The 26,615-nt window shown below is 31.8% G+C and overlaps 1 protein-coding gene across 6 annotated transcripts in view; it reads left to right on the top strand.

The window, feature by feature from the left end:
- Positions 1-26,615, top strand: part of LOC118180108 (protein regulator of cytokinesis 1-like) — a 50,141-nt gene that overhangs the window by 13,546 nt on the left and 9,980 nt on the right. For 2 of the 6 annotated variants that reach the window (XM_085825654.1, XM_085825673.1), the window contains exon 2: positions 16,046-16,169. The exons of 3 other annotated variants lie outside the window; for them this stretch is intronic. In XM_085825654.1, coding sequence (XP_085681780.1) covers positions 16,159-16,169 — 11 coding nt within the window. In that variant the 5' untranslated portion in view covers positions 16,046-16,158. The remainder of the gene's footprint in view (positions 1-16,045; positions 16,170-26,615) is intronic. One more of the 6 variants, XM_085825662.1, reaches the window with a different exon arrangement.

The raw sequence follows: 26,615 nt of genomic DNA, 5'->3' as shown, positions 1-26,615 counted from the left end.
GTTATATATGTAACTGTAACTGTATCTATTATTATCTTTAACCATAACTGTAGAATAGTAGATGAGCAATGTAGAATAAACGATGTTTGTGTACATCTTGTAATCATCACTGAGCACGTACCCAACACATATAAAATACAACACAGGAACTGTCTCATATCCATGTTATGCATAGGGAAAGTCATGAAACCTCCCATTAAGATTTGAACCCTGATTAATCTAGCAATTTTCAGTTAATTTTACCATTTTGCCGCTAATGGGTCTTAAAATTTGTTTTAATACATGTATATGAAAGTTTTTGCTTTTTCCTAATCATTTGAATGACCGTGTAGTACAAATAAGGCGATAGAAGGTTCTCAAAATATATGTATTGAAATTCAGCAAAATTGTCTTAAAATTGCAAAAGATGAAACTGTGATAAATAATGAGATGAAACTGTGATAAATAATTTCTGTCATGAATTAATGTATCATAATAAATTTCATTTTAATATCATCACACAGCCGGTAGTTCTTATGGGTTGAAGTAGCTGTTGAATGACGTCAGATTTCAGTTGGTTGCAGAATAAAGAAAACACTGCCGTTTATTTAAATATATTCATGTGATGTAACAATGTCACACATGCCTAATGCAACTTTAGTATTTGTTTCGCCAGTTTTAGAATTCAATAAACTTTCTCTAAGAGGAACTACTTATTAGAAATGACTCCGCATGGCATTATTTACATGAAATGATAATTAAGCATGTGGGAAAAAACATGACTTTCAGGATACGAGTAGTCAAAGGTAAGAAGGTGATTTAGTTTTATTATAACAAAGTATGCTAGGGCAATCGACGTAAAAGGAGGGATGCCTTGAGGGCCTTTGAAGAGAAGCTGGAACATATTCTTGCTACACATGGAGAAAACAACCAAAACTCCAGTGCAGCCATCCGTTTGCCAAGATTTGAAGCCGGGTGAGTGACGAATACCTGTTTATCTACGGGAAGTAACATGCACAAACTGAAGATCAGTTTCTCCTTTGAAAATGATCGTTGGCGCCCTTATGTATTTCATTTCAGTTACTGATTAATTAATTAAACAGGTTTTTAAATTAATTTTCAGAACATTTATGAAAAACTGGGACTTTGGATAAATGTCCGCACTTTTAAGGTAAAATGTTATAAAGCTGTCCATACGTTTATGAAAAACGGTGGTATTGGCCTCAAAACAGTTAGTAATGCAGGAAATAAAAGAAATTAACTTTAATATAATTTTTATGAGATGATGTATCACTAGTAATTTTTGAAGTCTGTTAAATAACTCTATGAACAATATTTTGACTCTGATATTTTTGTTTATATTTTTCTAACTGCAGCTTCTGAGTAATATTGCACAAGCTTCAAGCAGATGTAATTGTTATCTTTACTCTATAGGTTTTTTTTTATTTATTATCTATGTTTTGTAACAGTTTATGTTTCATAGAATGGCAACATACTATGATGTTGTTCTTTTTAGAGAGTTAGTGTAACTTTTGTTTTCCTCATTTGAGAGTATGAATAAAGGAATTATTTAATTATTGTAGAGTCATAAACAACTAAAGAGATATAGATAGTTATTTTCGAATAATAAATAGTTCTTGAGGTAACAAATTGGTGAGAATTTTTTGACCATTTGGCGTCTGCTGACTGGACTGTTATCTGTAAGTAGAATTCTTTCGTTTATTTATAATGGATGTTTTGAAGTGCAAACGATCTCAATTTAGGAGATTGTTTACAAAAGCTTTAAATGATTTTGAGAAGAATGAAAATGATTTATCTTTAGACGGAAAAATTTCGATAGTTGAGGACAAAGCGAAACCTATGATTGAAATAGAACAGACTTATACAGAAGAATTGATTAAAATTGAAAAAGATGAAACTGTGATAAATAATGAGTTTGATGAGTCAGCATGCTATATTGATAAGTGGAGAATAGTAGAAAGCAAATTAGTTTCGCTTCCAGCTGAAAAGAAAAACGGTTCTGTTGTTAATGAAAGCTTAACTCAAAATGCTACTATACGTTATCCTAAGCTTAAACTTCCGATTTTCGATGGGAATATTAAAAGCTGGTTAGGATTTTGGGGCCAGTTTAAAAAGATCGATAATGATCCCAATTTAGATGATCATGATAAATTTGCATATTTACTGCAGTCTATGGAAAAAGGGTCATCTGCTGAAGAGTTAAGCAAAAGCTTTCCGCCCGGTGGCAAAAGTTATAGTAAAGCTTTAGAACAATTGCAATCGCGTTATAGAAGTCTATGTTAGAGATCTACTTTTGTTAGTATTATTAAAAAACTCTCAACAGAAATTTTCATTACGAAAACTCTATGATAACTTAGAATCAAAACTAAGAGCGTTAGAAGTTCTGGGTGTTGCTAGAGATAAATATGCGGCGATGTTATATCCTCTAGTCGAATTGTCACTGCCGGATGATACATTAAGAGCATGGCAAAGATTCCGAGTTATTAATCGCAGTCAGAGAGAATCTGAAAGTAGTGAGCAAAAAGAGAAAAATGCGTCAACACATCGCATGGATTTAGATGTTTTGCTTTCATTTTTGCTCGATGAAATTGAAGGTGAAGAGAGAGTATCTATAGCTACTCAGTGCTTTACCTAACATCAGACACCTAAGCCTGGGAATGCTAAACACTTTGGTTTCAAAAACCGTGGAGAATTTTCTTAAACACCTTCTGCTTCTACTCTAATAGCAACATCTGAACCAAATTCAACTGGATGTATTTTTTGTGCTGGAAATCATGCATCTGGTGATTGCGTTAAAGCAAGAAAGATGACATCTGAGGAAAGGCAAAAAGCAGTTCTAAATAGTCGCAGCTGCTTTTTATGTTTAGACAGGAAACATGTAATAGCTAAATGTAAAAAACGAATATCGTGTGTGATTTGTGGGAAGAAACACCACACACTTTTATGTAGAAATATCCAAGCTGAATCAAAATCTCCAGTTCCTGTTAACATGAATAAGGATGAAAATACGGATGCAGTACCTGAACGAGATGAAACCCTCGCCAATTTGGCGAGAACAACAAATGAACAAAAAAAAAAAAAAAAAAAAAAAAAAAAAAAAAAAAAAAAAAAAAAACAAAATGAAAAATTTTGCAAACTTTAACGGTTACATTGAAAGGGCGAGATAGAAAGCGCCAGGCCCGTGCTATTATCGATTCAGCTTCACAGAGATCTTATATTTTAAAAAGCACTGCAGATGAAATGAAATTTGAGAGTACATCTAAAGAAATATTGAGCCATTCATTATTTGGCGGGTCATGTACTGATGTCATAAACCACGATGTTTTTACAGTGTTCTTGTCTAAAACGGATGGAACTTATCATTGTAACTTCAAAGCTCTTAGTCAAGAAATTATTTGTGGAAGTATACCACCAGTTGCTAATGGCGAGTGGATTCAAGAGCTTAAAGAAAACAATATATCCGTATGCGACGATAGTAATGGACCAATAGAAATACTTATTGGCGCTGACATTGCAGGCAAGTTGATGACCGGAGGATTTAAATTGCTTACTTCAGGCCTTGCTGCTATAGAAACAAAACTTGGTTGGACTCTTTTCGGGAAAAATGGTATGCGTGAGATCTCGGACAATTCCTCACTGCTCGTCACATCCATGTTGAATAAGGAAATATTGATATCCGATCTATGGTCTCTAGATTCACTTGGAATTCTAGATCCATCAGAGAAGAAAAGTAAACTGGAACTTCAAGAAGAAGCAAGAGATCATTTCCTGTCTACTATAAAGATGAACGAAGAGGGGCGTTTTCAAGTCAGCTTGCCATGGCTTGATAACCATCTACCGTTAAAAGATAACTATGACTTAGCTGTAAAGAGATTAGCTTCTACAGTAAAACGACTAAAAGCTGAGAAACTTTATGATGCTTATGGAGAAGTTTTTAGTGAATGGGAACAAGAAGGCATCATAGAAGAAGTACCAAAAAGCGAAATTGATGCAACATGCCATTATCTACCACATCGACACGTAGTAAAAGAAAACAGTACTACACGAATCAGGCCAGTGTTTGATGCCTTGGCCAAACAAAAAGGATCCCCTAGTCTCAATGATTGTCTAGAAAAAGGTCAGAACCTTATCGAACTGATTCCTTCAATTCTTCATAGATTCCGAATGAACAAAATAGGAGTTTCTGCAGATATACGAAAAGCATTCTTACAAATAAGTCTCAACCCTAAGGATAAAGACTATCTAAGATTCTTATGGTATAAAACTGATGGAAAACTGAAGTATTACAGGCATTGTAGGGTAGTATTTGGAGTTACAAGCAGCCCTTTCTTGCTAGTTTCTGTAATTCACCATCTTCTAGAATCCACTTTGAAACAACTAAATAGAAACCCAAAGTATAAAGTGGATATTATTGAGCAATTGAAGAATAGTTTTTATGTAGATAATTGTTTAGCGAGTGTGAAAAATGATTTAGAATTGCAACAATTCATACAAGTTGCTTCAGATACTTTAGCTACAAGAAAGCTAGCATTACGTGGTTGGGAATATAGTGACCCAACAGATGATTCCTCTAGTACCACAAATGTATTAGGAATGATTTGGGAACGATGTGGAGATTACCTTTGCCTTAATATTACTAACATCACCTACAGTCTACCAGAAATTTTGTCTAAAAGAGAGATTTTAGCTACTACACACAAAATATTCGACCCTTTAGGAATAGCTTGCCCCGTAACTCTTGTGCCGAAACTTTTACTTCAGCACCTATGGGAAGTTAAGTTATCTTGGAACCAAGAAGTTGATTCAAATTCAAAATCACAATTTTGTAGATGGTTGAATGATTTGCAGTGTCTCGAAAGAATGAGAATACCAAGATGGTTAAACTGTGATCATGAGATTGAAAATATCTCACTTCATTTCTTCAGTGATGCGAGCAAACTTGCATATTCAGCTATGGCTTTTGTTTGACTACAAACAAGAGATTCGGTTCAAGTTCATTTGGTGCAAGCTAAGGCGAGAGTTGTACCGAGCGGAAGGAAAAAGACAACAATAGCTCGATTGGAACTTCTTGGAGCTACAATATGTGCACGTTTAGCATCCAGCATAATACCTGAATTTCAAGCTGATGATATTTATTTTTGGACAGATTCGCATACTGTGCTAGCTTGGATACAGAGAAATGAAGTATGGGACGTATTTGTTCACAACAGAATTAAGGAAATAAAGCAACTGACTTCTATAGAATCCTGGAGGCACGTACCAGGATCACTGAATCCTGCTGATTTGCCCAGTAGAGGATGCTCTGCTTCTTATTTAATTAAATACAGATGGTGGGAAGGACCTAAATGGCTATATTTATCACCTGAAAAATGGCCAAAAGAAGATTTTAGTGTTGATGAAGAAGAAATAGCTCTTGAGAAAAAGAAAAGGATTATTTCGTCCTTAATAAATCTTAATGCTAGTGAAATAGTTGCTACTAGATTCTCAAGTTATCGTAAGACAATCAGACTGGTAGCGTGGATGTGTCGTTTTGTTTACAACTGTAAACATCAAAACAAGAAAAAGGATGAACTTACTGTATCTGAGTTAAATGAAGCAGAGAATATCTTGATTCGTTTAATACAAAATGAGTTCTTTAATGGAACAGAAGATAAACAGATTTTAAGTCTTAATCCATTCATTGATTGTGGGATCATCAGAACTAAAACAGCAATATTTCAAAGAGAAGATACATCTGAGTTCAGAACTCCTGCTATTTTGCCAAGTGATCATTCTCTTATAAGAAGTGCAAAATGGAGAAGTCATAAGAGCTGTACAAAATCTTTATCCTTTGGAATTATCGACTGCCGAGGAACTTCCATCGAAATTCAGCGGAAGCCAACCATGCGAAAATACTTCGGTAGAGCAAACTCCAGTTGAGGATGTACCTGAAGAAACAAATAGAATAATCCATACCCATTTAAAATCGCCCACGATAACCAAATCAGGAAGGACAATTAGAGTTCCTCATCGATTGGACTTGTGAGAACAATGTTTAATTTTTTATTATTTTGCAATACTCAATCCCGTATTTCATATTGCAAGGTGGGAGGATGAACAATATTTTGACTCTAATATTTTTGTTTATATTTTTCTAACTGCAGTTTCTGAGTAATATTGCACAAGCTTCAAGCAGATGTAATCGTTATCTTTACTCTATAGGTTTTTTTCATTTATTATCTATTCATATTATTATCTATGTTTTGTAACAGTTTATGTTTCATAGAATGGCAACATACTATGATGTTGTTTTTTTAGAGAGTTAGTGTAACTTTTGTTTTCCTCATTTGAGAGTATGAATAAAGGAATTATTTAATTATTGTAGAGTCATAAACAACTAAAGAGATATAGATAGTTATTTTCGAATTATAAATAGTTCTTGAGGTAACAAATTGGTGAGAATTTTTTGAACACTCTACATAAAATATTGGGCAATGGAAATTTGGAGTAGCTTATATAACTAAAAAAATATTCTGCATTGGCTATAGACAAGATAAAAAAAAATTCTTAGTTGATGTTCTCTTTTAAAAAAAAAGATTATTTATATTTTGTTTCACTAGATAAATGGTCACTCAAGTTAATAAAACTAGCTTTAAAACTGCATTCAAGATTCAATGAAGAAAATTATTAAAATATGTACAGGCTCTTGATTAGCCGGGTGTGCATTATCTGGTTTGCAGATTACAGCAGTATTGCCAGATCGTGCGATTTTGCGCAAATTTGCGAATTTTTGTGATATCCATCATTTAATTTGCTATTTTTGCGACTTTTATAGTTTTTTTGATACATCGCAAAATGCTTTAATTTTAAAATAATTTATCAATTAAATAAAATTTATATTAAAAAAATAGTGCATTTAGTCTTAAATAGAAGTTGACATCTGACAATCTTATTTAGATGTGGGCTTTCCTTTTCAAGGCTGAAGGCTGCACAGCCTGACACCGGTATAACGAGAAAAGGAAAGTGAAAAAAGTAAAAAGAAAGAGAAAAAATGCTTCTGGACCTCTCACCACCCTCCCTCGTCTCCCGTGGGTAGGGTACGAACTGTGCCAAATTTGATCGAAAATCCTCGTCCCCCACTTTTCTAATACACGAACTGCGCAACGTTTCCTGTCCCCTATTTCTTTCTCAAGAAGATTGGGTGCTACAAAAAGTCATTTATCGCCATTAATGGGACATTCTATTGACACTGCAAGCCTTTATTTTCGCTTATCAATATTGTAAAAATTGTGCATGCAAAACAAATATTAAAGTCTGGCTTATTCTAAAGTAAAAATAAATTTTTTTACACTCATTTTAAAGTTTTATGATGCTTAAAGGAATGATGAGCCAGATCTTTTTTATTCTCTGTAAGAATTAAACTTTCCAAATTGTAGATTTTACTTGCTGATATATATATCAGTTTTGAATAGTAAAATTGATAGATTAATGACATACACAAAACTGATACATAATCAACGTATCAAATATCGGATTTGTAGCTCACCTTAAATAAGTTTCTTGTATAGATAAATATTAACAAATCTTAGATAGCAGAATGGTTTTAACTTTCAAATTTATCATTTTAGGTAAACAGTTCTAATTTAATTAAAAAAATTCTCTTCATTAAATCTAAAAATTGGACTTCTCAAGTCATTCTAAATTCACATTAATATTATTGCAATATATTCCCATATTAAGCTTTCCATTTTTAATCATTGAAGTTGTTTTAAGGTTATTTAACTTTGTTACAAATTCAATATTTTAATACTAAAAACGTTTAAATATTTATTCTGTTTTTTACCTGATGTACTTTGGCATACATTTAATTTCTAATACACATTTAATTAGTAAATTAATAATTATGAGCATCAGTAAAATTTTCATAATTAACCAAAAAAAAAAAAAAAAAAAAATCAAACTCCCTCATATTCATATCATGGGATTTTCAGTTCCCTTTTAATGCATTCCTTTTTCACATATTGTTGCACTGTACTCAAGTTTTCATGTATGTAGAATTTATATAGTTTGTATTGTATTTATGCCAATTTATATTTAAATGATAATTTTTACAAATTCTTGCATCACAACTCTAGTTAATAGAAGATGTTTCTAACACCTTGGCAAAGCCTAATCTTCAGCATGTAGCTTATTTTACAACCTAGTTTCAGGCTGAATTATTTGTAAAATTAATTACTTAAAATTTAATGAAGTAAAAATACTTTTTTAACTTATTCTTTAAAAATATTGCAAAAATTTTTACCTTTACCTTAGCATATCTTTTTACAAATCCCTCTAATAAGAAAAAATAAGGAAAGAAATTAACTCGGTTTCTGTGATTGATACCTCGGTGCAAATTGTATATGTAACATTTTTCCAAAAGTATAGAATTTATATTTATATCAATAAATTAAGGATTATTACTCCATCTAATCTTCTTAACATGTTTATTCCAGAATTTCCTTTTCACACTGTAGCGCTTAACTTTATGAGTTTTTTTATAATAATTCAATTTCTCTAGCCATGGCAACTTGCATACCTTCTGACAAGTAGTTATATTTTTAACCACTGTATTTTAATTCCTGTTGACCATCAGTACATTATTCACTTATTTCAGAAGTGCAACTTTTATTTTATACTGAAATCTACGTAAAATAGCATTAAAACTTCAGTTATGCGGAGCTCCTGACCGATTGCTTGTTTTAGATTGAATGAAATTAAGCTTAATATTACTGTTAATTAGCTTGTTATTAATTTAATTATACTTTTCTAATTAATTATATGTTCAGATATTTCCAAGTACATTACTCAAACTTTTGCATCCCAATTTTTAATTTTTGGTTAAAAAAATAAACTTTTATTTATTGAGAGGCCTGATTATATTAATTTGCAGTATTGTTTATCTAATTCCTTTCTTCTAGATAAATTTTAGAAAAAACTTCTTAGCATAATAATTTTAATTTATTTACAATTTATACGTCAGTGTTCCAAATGCATAGTAATGTTGTTATAATAGATTTCATGCTAAGCCTTTTTTTTAAATTTAACTAAACTTAATTTCTGCGAACATTTACATCAGGGAAATTTTCTGATTTAAATTTTCCAGATTGTTTGAGAATCTTGGAGCAAGATAACCAACGTACCTCGGTATAGTAGGACAAACCCGAATATTCACTATCTAACTCACTTAAGAAAGCAGTGAATTGACGCTGATTTAAACCTCGAGATCTTATAAAATTTATAACTTTTTTTATATATGACAAAACATTCTCCATATTTATTACTTTCGTGCATAGAACTTCTTGATGTATAATACAATGCATATGATGAATGTTTGAACCGTGAATTTCACTAAGTTTTTTTCTTAGTAATGCTACGAAGCCCTTCTTTTCCCGGTCATTGATGGAGCGCCATCTGTAGCTACAGAATTTAATTTTGCCAAAGGTAGATTGTATTTCTGCAGAAGTCCAAAAACACAAGTAAATATATCTTCTCCTGTGGTAGTACCATGCATCGGTATTAGTTCCAGTAATTCCTCAAAAATGTTAAAATTCTTGTCACAAGAACGAAGAAACACTGCTAATTGAGCTTTGCCACTAATGTTCGTGCTCTCGTCACAGGCAATGGAGAAACTTTCGAAACTAGATGATTTTGCTTTGATCTGATCACTTAAATTCGCGGCTAAATCAATAACTCTTTCCGCAACTGTATTTCGAGACAATGAAATTGATTGAAAAGCCTTCACATTTCCAGGACAAACAATTTCTCCAGCTTTCATTAGGCATTCTTTAATGAAATCACCGTCAGTAAAAGGCTTCGAATGTTTAGCTATCAACACGGACAAGACGTAGCTTGCATGTACCGCCGCTTCACTTTCTTGCAATACTTTACTAAACATGGACTGTTGCTTTTTCACTCCTAACTTGAGCTCTTTCAACTTTTCTTCTCTCATTAATCCTTCGTAATTGTTATATTTCGATTTGTGTTGTTCGTAATGACGTTTAATATTATATAACTTTGGTACATTAATAGTATTATTACATATCAAGCAGATTATTTTATCTTTTATTTTACAGCAAAAATATTCTAATTCTCATTTTACTTGGAATATTCCATGTTCGTCAGCGATTTTTCGTTTAATTTTACTACCACTTGGTTTTGATATAGACAGACAGACAAAGCAGACAGATGTCTTGTTTTGCATCCGCTAAGTCTTTCTGCACCGATAGGCGAAAAATCAAGCGTAGGTGCGAAGGAAAGGTATTTAGAAAGGGGGCAATTTCGTATTTGAGAAGAGTAAAAAGGCACTTCGTACATTTTGTACGAGTTCAAAAGGCCAGAAAGAAAAGATGGGACAAAATAGAATTTAAAATAAATGGCCCAAAAAAGGGAAAAAAAAGGGCTTATAAAAGAAAAGGAAAAGAAGTAGAAAATATCCTAAAATACAATTGTGTCCATGAGTGTAGTTAAGGAGTTCATATGGTAATGTGTACGCCCTTATCTTGAGTCCTAACTAGAAAAGACATATATCATCACAGATATGTACATAATATTTTAACTAAAGTAACATTAAATATTACCGTTCCCAAAAAATTCATGTATATTTAAAAAAAAAGTATTTGACAAAATCATAAATCCATACACAGTGTGAGAGCATTTCAGCAAAAATAAATTATACAGTTTATTTTTCTTAAATATTAGTTAAATATAAAATTAATTTAACCGTTGCAATTTATTCTAGTACAAATTTAACAAATTCCGTCACGCTGTATTTATATTTGCTCATAATTCTAAGTTTGAGATCTGAAAAAAAAGTCGAGGATCTTAGTTACAAAAATCACAATCTATGCTCATCGATGGTCAAGAGATCCCCATTTTCCCTGTCAAGAAATTCCTAAGCACGAAAGGAAGGGCCTCCGAAGGGTATGAATTGCTGATAAGAACGGATTACTGATAAGGAATGTGGCGTCTCTATGGAATAGTTACGAAGAAAAGAACCACATCACTTGCTACTATTACTAACTATTGTATAATGTTAGAATCTTATGAAAATAATAAATAAAGAAATTTAATGGCACTTTAGTGATAGAGAATAAGATATTGTATAGAGAACATAATGTTACTGATCTGAATATTCCGTGTCAGGGTTTCTTTTGGATTTCTCGTGTTGATAGTGAACAGCGAACAAGTGAAGCAAAGAATTTGAAGTTTCGAAGAAGCAATGTTTCCTTTTTCAATTTGATGGATGAGACATTGCATAGGAAAGATGCATTAAACTTTTTTTTAGAGAGTTGAAAACACTTCTTGAAACACTTATTTAAAAATTTTGGAGCTATGTTTAGACACTGCATCCTTCGTGATCGCAGCGCCAGTCCCTTTAGACAAAGTAGACAGATGTCTTGTTTTGCACCCGCTAAGTCTTTCTGCACCGATGGGCGAAAAATCAAGCATATGTGCGAAGGAAAGGTATATAAAAAGGGGGCAATTTCGTATTTGAGGAGAGTAAAAAGGAACTTCATACATTTTTTACGAGTTCAAAAGGCCAGAAACAAAAGATGGGACAAAATAAAATTTAAAATAAATGGCCAAAAAATAATAGAGGGGAAAAAAAGGGCCTATAAAAGAAAAGGAAAAGAAGTAGAAAATATCCTAAAATAGGATTGTGTCCATGAGTGTAGTTAAGGAGTTCATATGGTAATGTGTATGCCCTTACCTTGAGTCCTAACTAGAAAAGACATATATCATGACAGAGATGTACATAATATTTTAACTAAAGTAACATTAAATATTACCGTTCCCAAAAAATTCATGTATATTTCAGAAAAACAGTAATTGACAAAATCATAAATCCATACACAGTGTGAGAGCATTTCAGCAAAAATAAATTATACAGTTTATTTTTCTTAAATATTGTATAAATATAAAATTAATTTATTAATTTAACCTTTGTAATTTATTCTAGTACAAGTTAAAAAATTCCGTCACACTGTATTTGTATTTGCTAATAATTATAAGTTTGAGACCTGAAAAAAAAGTCTGGGATCTTAGTTACAAAAATCACAATCTATACTCATCGATGGTCAAGAGATCCCCATTTTTCTTTCACAAGAAATTCCTAAGCACGAAAAGGGGGGGCCTCCGAAGGGTGTGAGTTGCTGATAAGAACGGACTACTGATAAGGAATGTGGCGTCTCTACGGAATAAGTAGAAACCTATTCCGTAGAGACACCACATTCCTTAGCATGAAAAAGAACCACATGACCTGCTACTATTACCAACAATTGTATAATGCTAGAATCTTATGAAAAATAATAAATAAAGAAATTTAATGGCACTCTAGTGATAGAGAAACAGATATTGTATAGAGAACAGAATGTTACTTATCTGAATATTCCGTGTCAGAGCCTCTTCTGGATTTCTCGTGTTGATAGTGAACAGCTAACAAAACACCTAAAGTTTCGAAGAAGCGAAGTTTCCTTTTTCAATTTGATGAATGAGACATTGCATAGGAAAGGTGCATTAAACTTTTTTAGAGAGTTGAAAACATTTACTGATTTATTACTTATTTAAAAAATTTCGGAGCTATGTTTAGACACTGCCTACAGCTTTCGTGATCGCAGCGCCAGTCCCTTTCTGCCTTTACAAAGGGCTGGAATAAACACGATTAACGTTAAAAAGTTAACAAAAATTTATTTTTTCCACAAGCGATAAATCAAAATGCTGAAATATTTCTTCAAAAATATTCTAACAATATCACAAAATGTCAAACATTTAGCAAAAATCAATTCAAAACAGAGAAACTAATTCTATCTCACAGCGAAATCGCTACAAATCAATCACAGCATTAAGTAAACAAACAGTTCGCTAGAACTACAGCTATTACTGAGATGAGTTGTTTGTTCTCGGCTTTTATAAGCTTTATAATTAATTTCTCGAATATACTGGAAACATCTATAAATATCTGGATTTTTGTGGATGGCAACAGCAATTACGAGATATTTATTTATTAGGTATTAAATGCACGCGCTGTTCTATTTTTAACCTTCCAACGCAGCTGTCTTTTCAAAAATCGTCTGCGTTGCTAAGGCAACATGAAGCAAATCTAATTACAATTCTAAATAAAAAAAAAACTAAAATAAATAACTATGAAATCCGTAACAATATGAATTAAGTAATAATTAATAATAAAGCAAAGTGCATGCACATGCATGCACCAATATATCGTACAAAACTATGATTGGAAAACTGAGACCATGAGTTCGGCTATCGGGGGATGCGTACAAGTTCTGAGTGCACGTGTCCCAAGGTCCGTACAGTGAAAAGGTTCGCGCATTCGGAAACTGAGGCATAGAGCGCATGCGTCAAGTCTCAACGTATGACGTCACAGGGCGACCAGACGAGGCCTACGTGATATACGAGTCTAAGGGAAACGCCAAGTCATTGCTTTCGAATGCTGAACTCCTGTGAAGTCCTCTGTCAGTGAGAATATTTTCTTCAAGGTTAGTAAAATTTCAGTACTTTTGTTTTATTTTAATGTTTTGTAATATTCACTTCTGTTTTATACTATCAAATATTTTATCTTCAGTACTAATTGTAAAATAACAAGCTTAAGTTCAGAGCTTGTTTATAGACGAATTTTGTATATCTATTTGTGCCAAAACAGCTTAAATTACAGAATAAAGATTACAAAAATGTGTATATATGTGAAATTACAAATTTTTTTTTTAAAAACAAAATATAAATATGTCTAGTATTTCCGCGCATTAGTTGTTAAAAAATTATCAGTAAAGACATAAAGTAAGAAATTTACTTTTCACAAAGACCAAAAGGTGAAATTCGTAATTAATAAATTTCAAATAATTCTTTAAATGCAAAAAAGAATTTTAAAAAGTTTATAAAAAAGTATTTAAAAATGGTTTTAAAAAATGTTTAAAAGGTTACATATATACATATTAATGTAATATAACATAGTTTTCTATATCAAAAGGTTAAAATATTTACTGAATATTTTTATATTATATTATGGAATGCTTACAGTGCAGAAAAACGATTCTGAAATTCTTTCTTTTGTTCAATTTTACTAGATGCCTGGAATGCGATGTGCCGTTGCTCTTTGCAACAACAGTTTAGAAAAAACTAAAAATTTATCTGAGCGCATAGTTTATCATAAATTTCCAAGTGATCCTACATTAAGAAGGAAGTGGATAAATCTTTGCCGTCGAGAAGATAAATGGAATGCAAACTCTTCTAGGATATGTTCTGCCCATTTTACTGCGTATAAACTGAAAGAAGATCCAAATTGTATTTCGTCGTGGATACAACATCTGTCTCATGGAGGACTAATTCAACCCTCTGAAGAGTGGAAAACGCAGGTCCATAAAATGGAAGAACAATTTTTAATTTTCAACGGTTCCACTTTAAGGGAGAAAATATTATAAAGGATTTTGTCAAAACCCTTAAACAGCAGTTTTACGACACAGATGAAAACTTACTTAAGTCCTTTGCTAGAATTCGAACTTTCATACGATTAAGGACTTTAAATCAAAAATTAGTTAATAAAAAATATTCGAAAGCACAAAAAAGAAGACTAAATTCAGTCGACGAAAACTGTGACATAACGCGGAAAAGAAAAAATAAATTGAAGAAAATAATTTCGTAATATCAAAAAATTATTTCTTTAACTGAATATAAATCGAGCTATCTTTTGTTTTGTTATCTTAGGTGCGCTATTTTTTTAGCCTAACCATTGTAAGGAATACTTAAAATTTTTCTTCAAGCAAAGCTTAGCTTCGGAAAAAATGGTGTATCCAGTATATCTGTTGAAAGAAATATTTTTTATTAAACAGAACTGATCCAAATTACGTAACTAGACTAAATTTTAGATGCAAATACCTGGTTACTTTTGGAAAGAAAAATATATTTTGTATTACGTATTATCTGATATATATATATATATTTTTAAACATTCATCTCATAATATTTGTATATATTATATATATATATAAATGCATATATCTTAGTGTAAAATATTATATGTATATATATAATACATCTTCATAATGTAAAATAAATAAATAAAAATATTTTTGATTCTGAAAAAGCGAATTGTGACATAAAAAAATCTGCAACTACAAAAATCTATTTTGTTTTTTTACAATAGCATTTGCGAATTCATGTGCCAGTTCCTTATTCAGTATGATATTTGAATTAGCTTAGATTATGTTTAGAATTTAATAAATATAGCCACTAAACTTATGCAATTTACAGCACATAATTTGGGTTCTGAACTTAATTTGCCCTCGGTTTAAATTATTCAAAGTTTATTTTTATAAGATATCTTTATATACTGTCTTAAAAATTATACGCTCAAGTATAAAATATGTCAAAGAAATAAGGGTATGTACAATGCAAATTTATTTTTCAGGTTAGTGTTCATTCATTGATTTGCGTATTTATTCGATACGTTTAGTTTTAAATATATATTTCAAAAGTCGTATGTATGTCGATAAAAAATGTTTATTAGATATTTATACATGTTAAATTATGATTTATAATTAAATTAGTAAATTAATAATTATGAGCATCAGTAGAATTTTCATAATTAACAAAAAAAAAAAAAAAAAATTAAACTCCCTCATATTCATATCCTGGGATTTTCAGTTCCCTTTTAATGCATTCCTTTTTCACATATTGTTGCACTGTACTCAAGTTTTCATGTATGTAAAATTTATATAATTTGTATTGTATTTATGCCAATTTATATTTAAATGATCATTTTTACAAATTCTTTCTTCATAACTCTAGTTAATAGAAGATGTTTCTAACACCTTGGCAAAGCTAATCTTCAGCATGTAGCTTATTTTCTATCCTAGTTTCAGGCTGAATTATTTGTAAAATTAGTTACTTGAAATTATTTGTTAACAAAGATGGTCGCTTAAATCACGCTAATAATATTTCTAACTGTTGTAATTTATAATGCAGCGAGTTCATACGATTTATAATATAATTCATTTATAATTTTTTTCAGCAGTATTGAAATTAATAGCAGATACTGATAATGCTATACATTTAGATTACAATGATTTAGATTGCAATTGCCTTCTTCACTCATGCTTTTATGCTACTTCCTAATATTTCATAATGGCATATAGGTAAGTTTAGCTTATTCATTAAACATGTAAATCTCTAATTCTGCCCACTTTTGTTCTTACGTGTGCTGTATCTTCTATTTTCTTTAATATATTGTTCAGCCTAATTTCAAAAGGTCTTAGGATCAAGCGGAAAAGTCACTAAACATTGGTAGTTCGACCCGAGTTTCTAGTCCCAGTGATCCCCTAGCTCTTTCTTTTTACTTCCTTCTACGAAGTAAAAAAGGAGTATTGTGATCGCGAAAAGTTTCAGGCAGCATATTTCAACGAAAATATTCATTTTGACCGTTATCGAATGCAATTTAACGATGTTTTTGCGTGATATCTGTACGTAAGGACAGAATAAAATACGCTTTTCCTTCAAAAAATTATAAAACTGCTTTAAAATTAATTCTGAAGATAATTTTTCGTGGCGTCTGTACGAACGTATGTACGTACGTGTCTCGCATAACTCAAAAACGAGTAGCCTCAGAACGTTGAAATTTTGTATATAGGACTGCTATAACATGTAGATGTGCACCTCGTATTTTGGTTGCGATCGGCCTCACCAAACGTATATAAATATATTTATATATATATATCCACTCTGTTACCCGGCTCAGTGATCTCAGTTTCTTTACTCTTATATGTTTGTAAATTGTACATTTTTTGCTTTAAAAAATGATTGCATTATGTTGTTTTTATCTTCCAGTTAAGGTTTTTATGCCTTTAGGAAATCTGTGTGCAATATTTTTAGAATTATCAACAATTTTAAAGTTGTCTTAAGTGCCGCTAAGCCTCTTTTTAATGGCGGCCATTGATGTTTACATTTGAAACAGTAGACTAGTGGATTTGTTGCCAATCTAGACAAACTTTGCTTCGCAACAACAAAGATAACGTATTCATTTATTATTGCCAATTAAATCATGCTTAATTCTTTCTGGAATTTTTTCGAGGAAATAAGTGTTTAAGATTTACTTCGTAATTTCTAATATAGATATTTTGAATTTTTATGTATTTTTGCCTTGTCGCGAAGTGAAAACTAAATTAATTTGAACAATACTCAATCGTCTGTGAAAAACTTTCTTTTTTGTTTTGTTTGCTTAATTTCCTTTATTCGTCATTCTAGCTTTATTATAGTATTTGAATAGAACTTGTGGCAACGATTAGATAATTCTATTCTTTAAATGATATAAATTTTGTGCGTTATGAGTTATAATATGAACGAAATCTATAAGTTAACTGTTATATAATTATTATATAAGTTAACTGTTAAGTGAATCTAGCGCCAGAGTGTCGCTATGGTAAACAAATACTAGAGTGAATTTTAAAGAATGCATTTATTCTATTGTGGTTTATGCGCTGTCGGCGAAGTAGATTTATTTTAATCCAGTAAGATTAAATGAAATGCAAGGAAAAATGCGTATAATTTAATATTCCAATACAAGGAAGTAATGTGTACACATCAGATTTTTTTGTACTTATTTACTGTGCAAAAATGTATAGTAAAAATTTCAGTTCATGAAGTAAAAATACTTTTAAAATTTACTCTTTAAAAATATTGCAAAAATTTTCACCTTAGCGTATCTTTTTACAAATCCCTCTGATAACGCAGTGGCGTAGCTGGGGTGGGGCAAGGGGGGACATCTGTCCCCGGGCGCAGCATCCAAGGGACGCCAAACTAATGCTACGAAATTTTTTAATGAAATGTTTTTCCATTCTTGGCACACAGAAAGGGGCGCAAATTCTTCAGTTGTCCCCGGGCGCGGGAAATTCTAGCTACGCCCCTGCTGATAAGAAAAAGTAAGGAAAGAAATTAACTTGGTTTCGTTGATTGATACCTCAGTGCAAATTATGTGTAACTTTCTCCAAAAGCATAGGGTTTATATGGATATCAATAAATTATGAATTATTTCTCATCTAATTTTCTTAACATTTTTATTCCAGAATTTTCCTTTCACACTGTAGTGTTTAACTTTATGCGTTTTGTATAATAATTTACATTTGTTTATAATTTTACGCGAATGAAAGTGATTATTTAATTGTATTAGCTTTGCTGAAAGATAAACGAGAAAACAAAATTCTGTCACTTGCGGTCAAGAGAGTGTTCGATGTAATAATTCTTATATATTTTCTTTAATAGTTTTTATTTAATTTCTTTCATTTATGCATTACTACATAGTTCTTTTCAAAAAATATTTTTCTATGCCGCTATGTCCGTATTTCAGTTTCAAGGAATGCGTGCTCCGTGTAGGGTATATAATGATTAATAAACTTATGATATGAAAGAGATCTAAATTCTCTTCTCATTTCTACTGTATTTTTTAAATTTCAACCCCTAAGAAATTTACTCTAGAAATCGTTTTCATGATTTAATATTTTATACTTATTTATTTATTTTATTCATACTTTAGCATTTTCTTTAAGTTTATTCTTTGTCATGCTAACCTGTTTTTAAATATTTTCTCAATACATTTGTAATTTAAAATTATTACATTTATTATGATATTTCACATTAATTTGTTTGAATACAATGGATTGCAATAATTAACTTACAATTTTTGGGTAAGATGGAAACACATCTTAGGTATTCTAATCGTGAAATCATTCCATACCTGCGCTTGTTAAGTAAATCCTCGATTCTTTCTTTCCTGTTTGCGTAATTCCTGTTTGTTAGTTTTTTATGATGCTTCACACCATTTATTGCAGCGTATATATCTATCTGAATTTGACGAATTACATCTGTGAAGACAAATATATTAGGATGGGAATGATAAAAATTCGCTCTGAATTTTGAATGAAATGCTTCACATGCATTAGTTGTTCTTTCCGATGAAATATCAGCGCAAGCCCAAAATATCGGGAGAAATTTTGCATCCTCATCTAGGTAGTTCTCGGTTATGTAATCAGTAAAGCGTGTGATGTTTGCATCCCGTGGTTGCTCTGACATCAGATCTTCAACGAAGCTATCCGAAACTTCAGTAGCATCCAAAAAGGGTAATCCAAATACCAGTCGAAGCCATCTGCCAATTTCTGAATTACCATTCCGATATTGTTGCTGCAATCGGCACTGTTGAAGTTTTCGTCACCAAGCTTGAGTCAAGTGGAATCTACATCATGTAATAGAACATTCAGGTCACATTTTTCTCACAGCTTCATGGATTGCATATTCAAAATCTGCCACCGCAGTTTCTGCCTGAAAATTCAAATGCAAGTTAGAACAGAGTTATTTCAGTTTTTGAAACATACTTTCGTATATTGCCGTAGGCTTTCCTGGTAGCAAAAAACATACAAGTGGGATATAATGTCCATTTTCCACTGTATGAAACTTAAACATCTGAAAGAAAAATTTTGGGCAAAATGTGAAAGTGCCATCAACAAAAAAACTTTTTTTGTCACATAAGATCCTTAAATTTGAATCTGTTGAAAAACAAACTATATTATTTTTATCGTCATTAATCTGAAGAAGATTTTTATGTCGATAAGATATCACTTGCATTACATTTAATGCAGAATGCACATCAGAAATAAATTTTGGAAGTGGAGGTAGGACTTTCCTTCTCTGTCGGTACATATTTCTCCGAATACAGTGAACATCACGGCTGCTAACAATATCTGAATGATGAGCTGCAACATTAGTCAGTTCTTTCCTGATTAATTTTTGAGGTTTTTCAGATGTATCTTCCTCTACTGCTGTTTTCTGTTTAACACCGTTTGAAACAACTTGTCTAGAAATAGTCTTGCAACGCTCATGATTGTGACACAGATAAGATTTTGATAACACGCTATTTATCTTATCAAGATAAAGTGTTGCTTTGCATTTTCTACTTGTACAACGCCATTTTTGGTACTCTGCTTTTCCACAGTCCACATAAAATTTATATCCTGAAAAAAGAACGAGAATTTTTCCTCTCTGACTGCGAATAAACTCCATCATAGGTAAATATGCTTAAATAACGCCAATTTTAATTCAAGGTTGAATTTATAACAGAAGCAGGTACTTACGTATTATCGCAACCAGGTTGGCGCTATTTGTAAGTTTGAGTAAAAAAAGTATGAATAGAAAGAAAATGTACATTTATTAATTACAGATAATTTTTAATACAGTTTTTTATATTATTTTGTTTTAAAATATAAAATAGCAATTAAACCCTTCCGGTTTCGAATTTCAATAAGTTGCAGAATTATTTTTTCGGCGGAAATCTTTTGGCTATTGCTTTTAGCACTGATTGAAAACCGTATTCGCCATAACCATGTACACGTCGACTTATTTTTACTTAAAAAAACATCCCAGAATTGCACAAAAATGGCATTGCGCACACTCTTGACTTTATCCATGTACACTGCTATTTTCTCATAAATTACAAAAATTTGCACGAAAATGCAGGAAAATTTTGTGAATATCCACATGCTCTTTTTACAAAACTACGTATAACACGTAGGGTTGCCGTAAGTAGGGTCGTCAAATTTGGCAATTTACGCGAATTTTGGCCTGGTTGCGTTAATACCCAGAAGCAAATATATTTTTCACCAAGATAGTCAAAGAATCGTTCGGAACTGATTGAAAATTTAGCTATCTAAGGAATATATACTGACTTCCGGTTGTAGGGGTGAAAAAGGTCAGAGCCAATAGTTGTGCTCATGACGAATGCCTTGTAGCCCCACATGTTGTTACAAAGATGAATTTATTGCCTGCAAGAGTATTACGAAACCTTCTGCAAGTCCTCTGAAAATTTCTTTTGTGTTACAGAGCAATTAACAAAAGTAAATCTAAAGCGATGTATAAAAGAAATTAAACAAAAAAGAAACGATTTTTCACAGACAATTCAGCATCAATTAATTCAGTTCTTAGCTCACAACAAGGCAAAAATACTTAAAAACTCAAAATATCTGTGTGAGAACACAGAATTCTCACAGTAAACACTGTGGCATTATCGATTCTTGAATCGTTATCGCGCCCTACCACGTGCGTCGAAGTGAATAAAAACTGGAAGGACTGGTTTTGTCTTTTTTTTTCTGCCTGTCGTCGTGTTAACGTGTGTGTGGGCCTTCGGGCCACACACAGCTCTCGCCATCGTCCACTGAAAAACATCATGTAATTGAGCTGATATTCCTTTGCATAAGTTGGAGGAGAAAACATGTTCTTGTTCGAAGAAAGCTGCATAAATGAATATAAGAACTCAGGTAAACTTTACTGGTTATGCTGCGAGGTAAAAATTGTTCCTGTGCTGTGATCCAACGTGTATAATCCTGACAACTGGATTTTTCGAAGTGACGACCATGTGCGCCAAATTCAAGCCTATCTACAAGAAATCTTCTCTCTTCTCTCGCGAATAATTGCACCGCCTATTAATTAAGCTTCTTGCAAAATGCTGATAAGTAATGTGCCATCGATGCTTTAGGATTAAGAATTACAGTATATCGTAAGAAGTGAACGCTGTGAGAGTCCCGCAGGACTAACGAGTAGGACATGCCGAAAGGCATTCATGAATGTAGTTTTTTTTTTTTTTTTTTTTTTTTTTTGTAACGTATATAATCTAGGCTAATCAAGAAAAGTGTGTTTTGTGATTTAATAAATGTATATTTAAAAGAGAGCTACTGTCTCATGCATGCCTTATTGGGTAAGTCATTTTATTCTTATGATTAAAGATCATGCAATGTACTAACCACTAAATTTTAGTTTAACTATTTACGCGGAAATAATTCGCATTTGATACTCTTAGTATCGTTACTTTTATACGATCACGGCCAACAACACCACATTAATGGTTCCGTGACCCCCCCCCCCAAAAAAAAATGAATTTAAGTTTTAACTGTTTGATTTCAGGTAGAGAACCATTTTATGCTTATGCCTAAAAATATGTGATTTCAGTGTGAATACTATTGATAATTGCTTAAATATTTTGAATTTTGTGATTATGTCTGATATCAAATAGGTGAATATTAGTAGTGATGGATAAAATTTTAAATTTTGTGATTATCTGATATGAATCATTGAGAAAGATTAAGCTGAAAATTGCATATGTAAAAAAAAATAGAATTCCATATGACTGTTTTCTGCTAATGTGAAATAATTTAATGATAAAAAATAGATATGTGAAAATGGTAATATCAATTCAAGATTGGTCAGTATTTAAGAAATTATTCCTGAATGGTACAACTCTGATATACGCCCTAATTTCACCAAATGTGGCGATATGTGTTCTGCGCTGGTTTTTGGCGCGATTGCGTGTTGTATGGCAACCCTGTTGACGTTGAAGAATCTTTCGCTGGAGCTCGTTGATTAGCGTCTGTGTCTGAGAAGATGGGAGGGAAAGATAAAATGGTAGACGTTGTTGAATTGAAGTTCGGGAAAAGGAAATATTGTGGTCATCATGTTGAGGGGTTGAGGGGTAGTGGGTATTTGGAGGTGGGGAAAGAGGGTCTGGGAGATTATTTTTAATGGCTGTGCATGATAGATGTAGGGATTTATGATTTTATTTGTGAACCATAGTATGAATTTTCTGGAGTGTGTCTGGCTGTCATGTAAATACGATAGTGATTACGTGGCGGCATGTTAAAGGCGGTATGAAATTGGTATTTCTGCTGCTCGAAAAAGCATTAATTTATGGTAAGTGCATTTTATTTTATTCTTGTTCTTATTTTGTTCATTGAATGTTATGTTCATTGGTTATTTAGTATGAATTTCTGTCGTTATTGTTGTTTTTGAAACAGAACGCTGTGTACATGGTATTAAATTTATTGTTATTATGTTATTTTATAAAAGAGAGGTGTGCGTAGATCGTAGATTCGTTCCTTGCCTAAATTGTGCAATTCGTAGATGTTTTTTGAAGTTTAAACAGGATGTTGTGTACATGGTATTCTTTGAAATTTATTGTTGTTATGTTAATTTATTAAAGCGAGGTGTGCGTAGTTCGTAGATTCGTTCTTTGCCTAAATTGTGCAATTCGTAGATGTTTTTTTAAGTTTAAACAGGATGCTGTGTACATGGATTCTTGTCAAATATTTTTGGTTAAAAACTTTACGTTTTTGCTATCTAAATTTTTTGTTTTTGTTTCAGATTTTTAGCTTAAATCGTGTGTTCAAAGCGTAGTTTTTGCATGTGCGAAAACCGCGTTTTTGGCACATTTTAGGCTTAAAGTTCGAAATATAGACAAAAAAATTTAGATAGTAATATGGCAGCGTGAAGTTTCTCGCCAAAAATGTTTGACGAGAAATTTGGCGACTTGAGGGCGCATATCAGAGTCGTTCCATCATATTGTGTGGTAATGAGTATGTAATAACTTGTATCCATGTGAAAAATTTCGATAAGTTACAATAGTTTATTTATGAATGTACTATATATTAGGAGTAATAATAATAGTAATTTATAGTGGTACTAAAGGACAGTAAATTGATTTAGAATGGCTAAGAAAAATAATGTAATGAACATGAGTCTGGCTACTGCTCTGCCTACTTTTTCAGGGGAGCATGACGAAAATATAACATTTTTTCTAGATCAGTTATGCCAAATGGCAAGTTTAGAAAACTGGAATGAGAACAGAAAAAGTTTGGTGTTAAAAATTCAGTTGAGAGGTAAAGCATTAAAATTTGTAATTGATAATGAATCGTGTAAAGATATGTCATTTGATGATTTAAAAGCATTACTAAGTAAAAAGTTTGCAAAATCTCAGTCATTTGACACAATTCAAAATAACTTTAACTCAATTAGACAGACCCCAAATCAGTCAGTCGAGGACTTAGCGGAAAAAGTGAATACTTATGCTACAAAATATTTTGGGTGCTATCCTAGTTCGAGTGAAGAGGTACATAACCTCACTCAAAAGGCAATGCTTGCTAAATTCTTAGCTCTCAAACCAGATTTAAGACTGGAGGTTACAAAACTAGGACCTGTTGATTTTGCTACTGCTGTTAAACAGGCAAAGAACATAGAAAAAGCATTGGAGGATTCTGGTAATAGCTCACAGACACATGATTTTTCACCTGAATTAAATACATTAATTATGCAACAAATGCAAAGTAATTAGAGCCGTTGAGGATTTGTCAAAAAAATTTAATGAAATCTTACCTAATGGTAGTGTAAACAATGTAACTAGACTAGAAAATAATGCTACACAAAGTAGTAATAATAGAGAGTCTTGTCATATTTGCCAACAGAATCATTGGACTACAGAGTGTCCTTATTTTCCTTCAAACAATAATTTTCAGTACTATACACAGGCTAGAAACAACCACAGAAGAAATTTTTATTGGGGTAACTTTATCAATAGAAGGAATAGATATAATAGTCAGTATGCTTTCATGCGAGGAAATAGATCACAGAACAGTAATAGAAATAGGCCACAATACAGATACACAAAGTATTACTCAAGTGCCCATAAAAGAATTTGGGGGAAACAAGACAAAATTAAGAAAATAAGGAATTCAAAGAGGCCAAATACACATGAAAGATTCCGACACAAAATTAAAGAAGGTAATGAACAAAAATTGGTAGCTTCTTGCCAGACTAATAGTATCACAGAATTACCAGTAATACAAATCAAATTTGGCGACTTTGTGGTAGAAGCATTACTCGATACAGGTGCAAATTTAAGCTTAATACAGCCAGACACCTTGCAAGTAATAAAAAGTTATACAAAGATTCATTACTTAAGCAGATCTGTAAGAATACATACGCTAAATAATGCTACTATCCCATATTTATCTGCTGTAAACATAAAATTTCGTTTAGGAAATAAATGGCTTGCCAACCAATTTTTTGTTACACAACATAATTGGAACACAAATTATCAAATGATTTTAGGGTATGATTTCATTCAAAAAAATAAGATACTTATAGATGCAGATAAAAGTCAGTTAATCATTAATAACACATATTTTGATCTTCTGGACAAAAGAAAAAATTGTACTAACATTAATGCAAAAAAGATAGACAAGAATAGTAGACCAGAGGAGTCGGGTATTGTAAGAGTAGTATTAAATACCAGAATTGCGCCAAATACAGCAGAGATAGTAAAGTTAAGCATTCCAATTAACATGCAGAAAGAAAAGCAAATAATGTTCTCACCAGATAGGCGAAAAGTGGGCAAGATAGGTATGGCTGATTCAATTCATAAGTGACAGGCAAAATATATTCACCATAATTGAAAACAATTCCAATTCCACAATTATTCTAAGAAAGGGTGAAAAGATTGGTAAGGTATATAAAGTCGAAGAAAAACAATTTGAAAAACCTAGAGAGCAACAAAATTTGCAGATTAACCATATAACTTTAAAAGAAATTAAAAAATTAAGAAAGGAGGAATTAAGCCCAGATGATTTTGATTTAAGTCATTTAGAAGCAGGGGAAAAAAAAAAAAAAAAGATAATTGAAATGCTCATGAAAAATTCAGCTGTGTTTTCAAAATCTTACACCGCTCTGGGTGAGATTGATGCTGTCGTGCCACAATTTAATTTGTTACATAACTTTCCAATTCAAACTAGACCATACACTATGCCTCGCATTGCTAAAAAATATGCCCAAGAGGAGATAGCCAAATTGTTAGAAACAGGTATTATAGAGCCATCGACATCGAATTACAGTTTTCCAGTAATTTTTGTCAAAAAGAAAGCACCACCTAATATTGATTCTAGCAAATTAAAATTTAGAATGGCAGTAGATTATAGATTGCTAAATTGCATAACTGAATCATATCAAATATGTCTACCTAAGATTTCAGATATTTTGCATAATATAAGCAGGTAAAAGTTATTATTGTGTGCTAGATCTGAAGTCAGCATTTTTTTTTTCAAATAAAGTTAGACCAGAAAGATAAAGAAAAATTAGCCTTTTGCACAAAACTTGGCAATTTTCAACCAACTCGGTTACCTTTTGGTGCAAAAAATTCATCTGCTTATTTCCATACTCTAATATCAAAATGTTTAGGTGAATTGCAGGGTCCAAATTTACAATATTTTCTAGATGACATAATTGTTGCAGCTAACAGTATAAATGAACTAGTAATTATTTTACAAAAGGTGTTTGACAAGTTAAAAAAATTTAATTTAACGTTAGACCCAGCCAAATTGCAGTTATGTAAACAAGAGATTACGTATTTAGGTTTTTCGGTTAATAAGAATGGTTTTGCTCCTTCAGAGGAGAATATTCAGAAATTAGCCAAATTTCCTAGGCCAAGAGATGTGAAAGAGGTTCAAACATTCATAGGCATGGTAAATTATTTTCGACACTTAATTTTTAATTATGCAGAAATTGTCAAGCCAATAGTAAATTTAACAAGAAAGAATATACTATTCGTGTGGAACGAGAGATGCCAAAATGCATTAGATAAAATACAAGAATTAATTTTAGAAAAACCCACAATAAAAAACATAGAAAATGATAAACCTTTATATTTAGTAACCGATGCTTCTAGATCAGCCATTTGTGGCATATTAATGCAAAAAAAAAAAAAAATGATGATAAGTTTTTCC

Source organism: Stegodyphus dumicola, chromosome 1 (genome assembly GCF_044657685.1).
Source record: "Stegodyphus dumicola isolate Sdum_Otavi_A_Nest chromosome 1, ASM4465768v1".
In the NCBI taxonomy this organism is placed as follows: domain Eukaryota; kingdom Metazoa; phylum Arthropoda; class Arachnida; order Araneae; family Eresidae; genus Stegodyphus; species Stegodyphus dumicola.
Note: the sequence above shows the minus strand (reverse complement) of the source record. Positions and strands in the feature narration are given on the sequence as shown.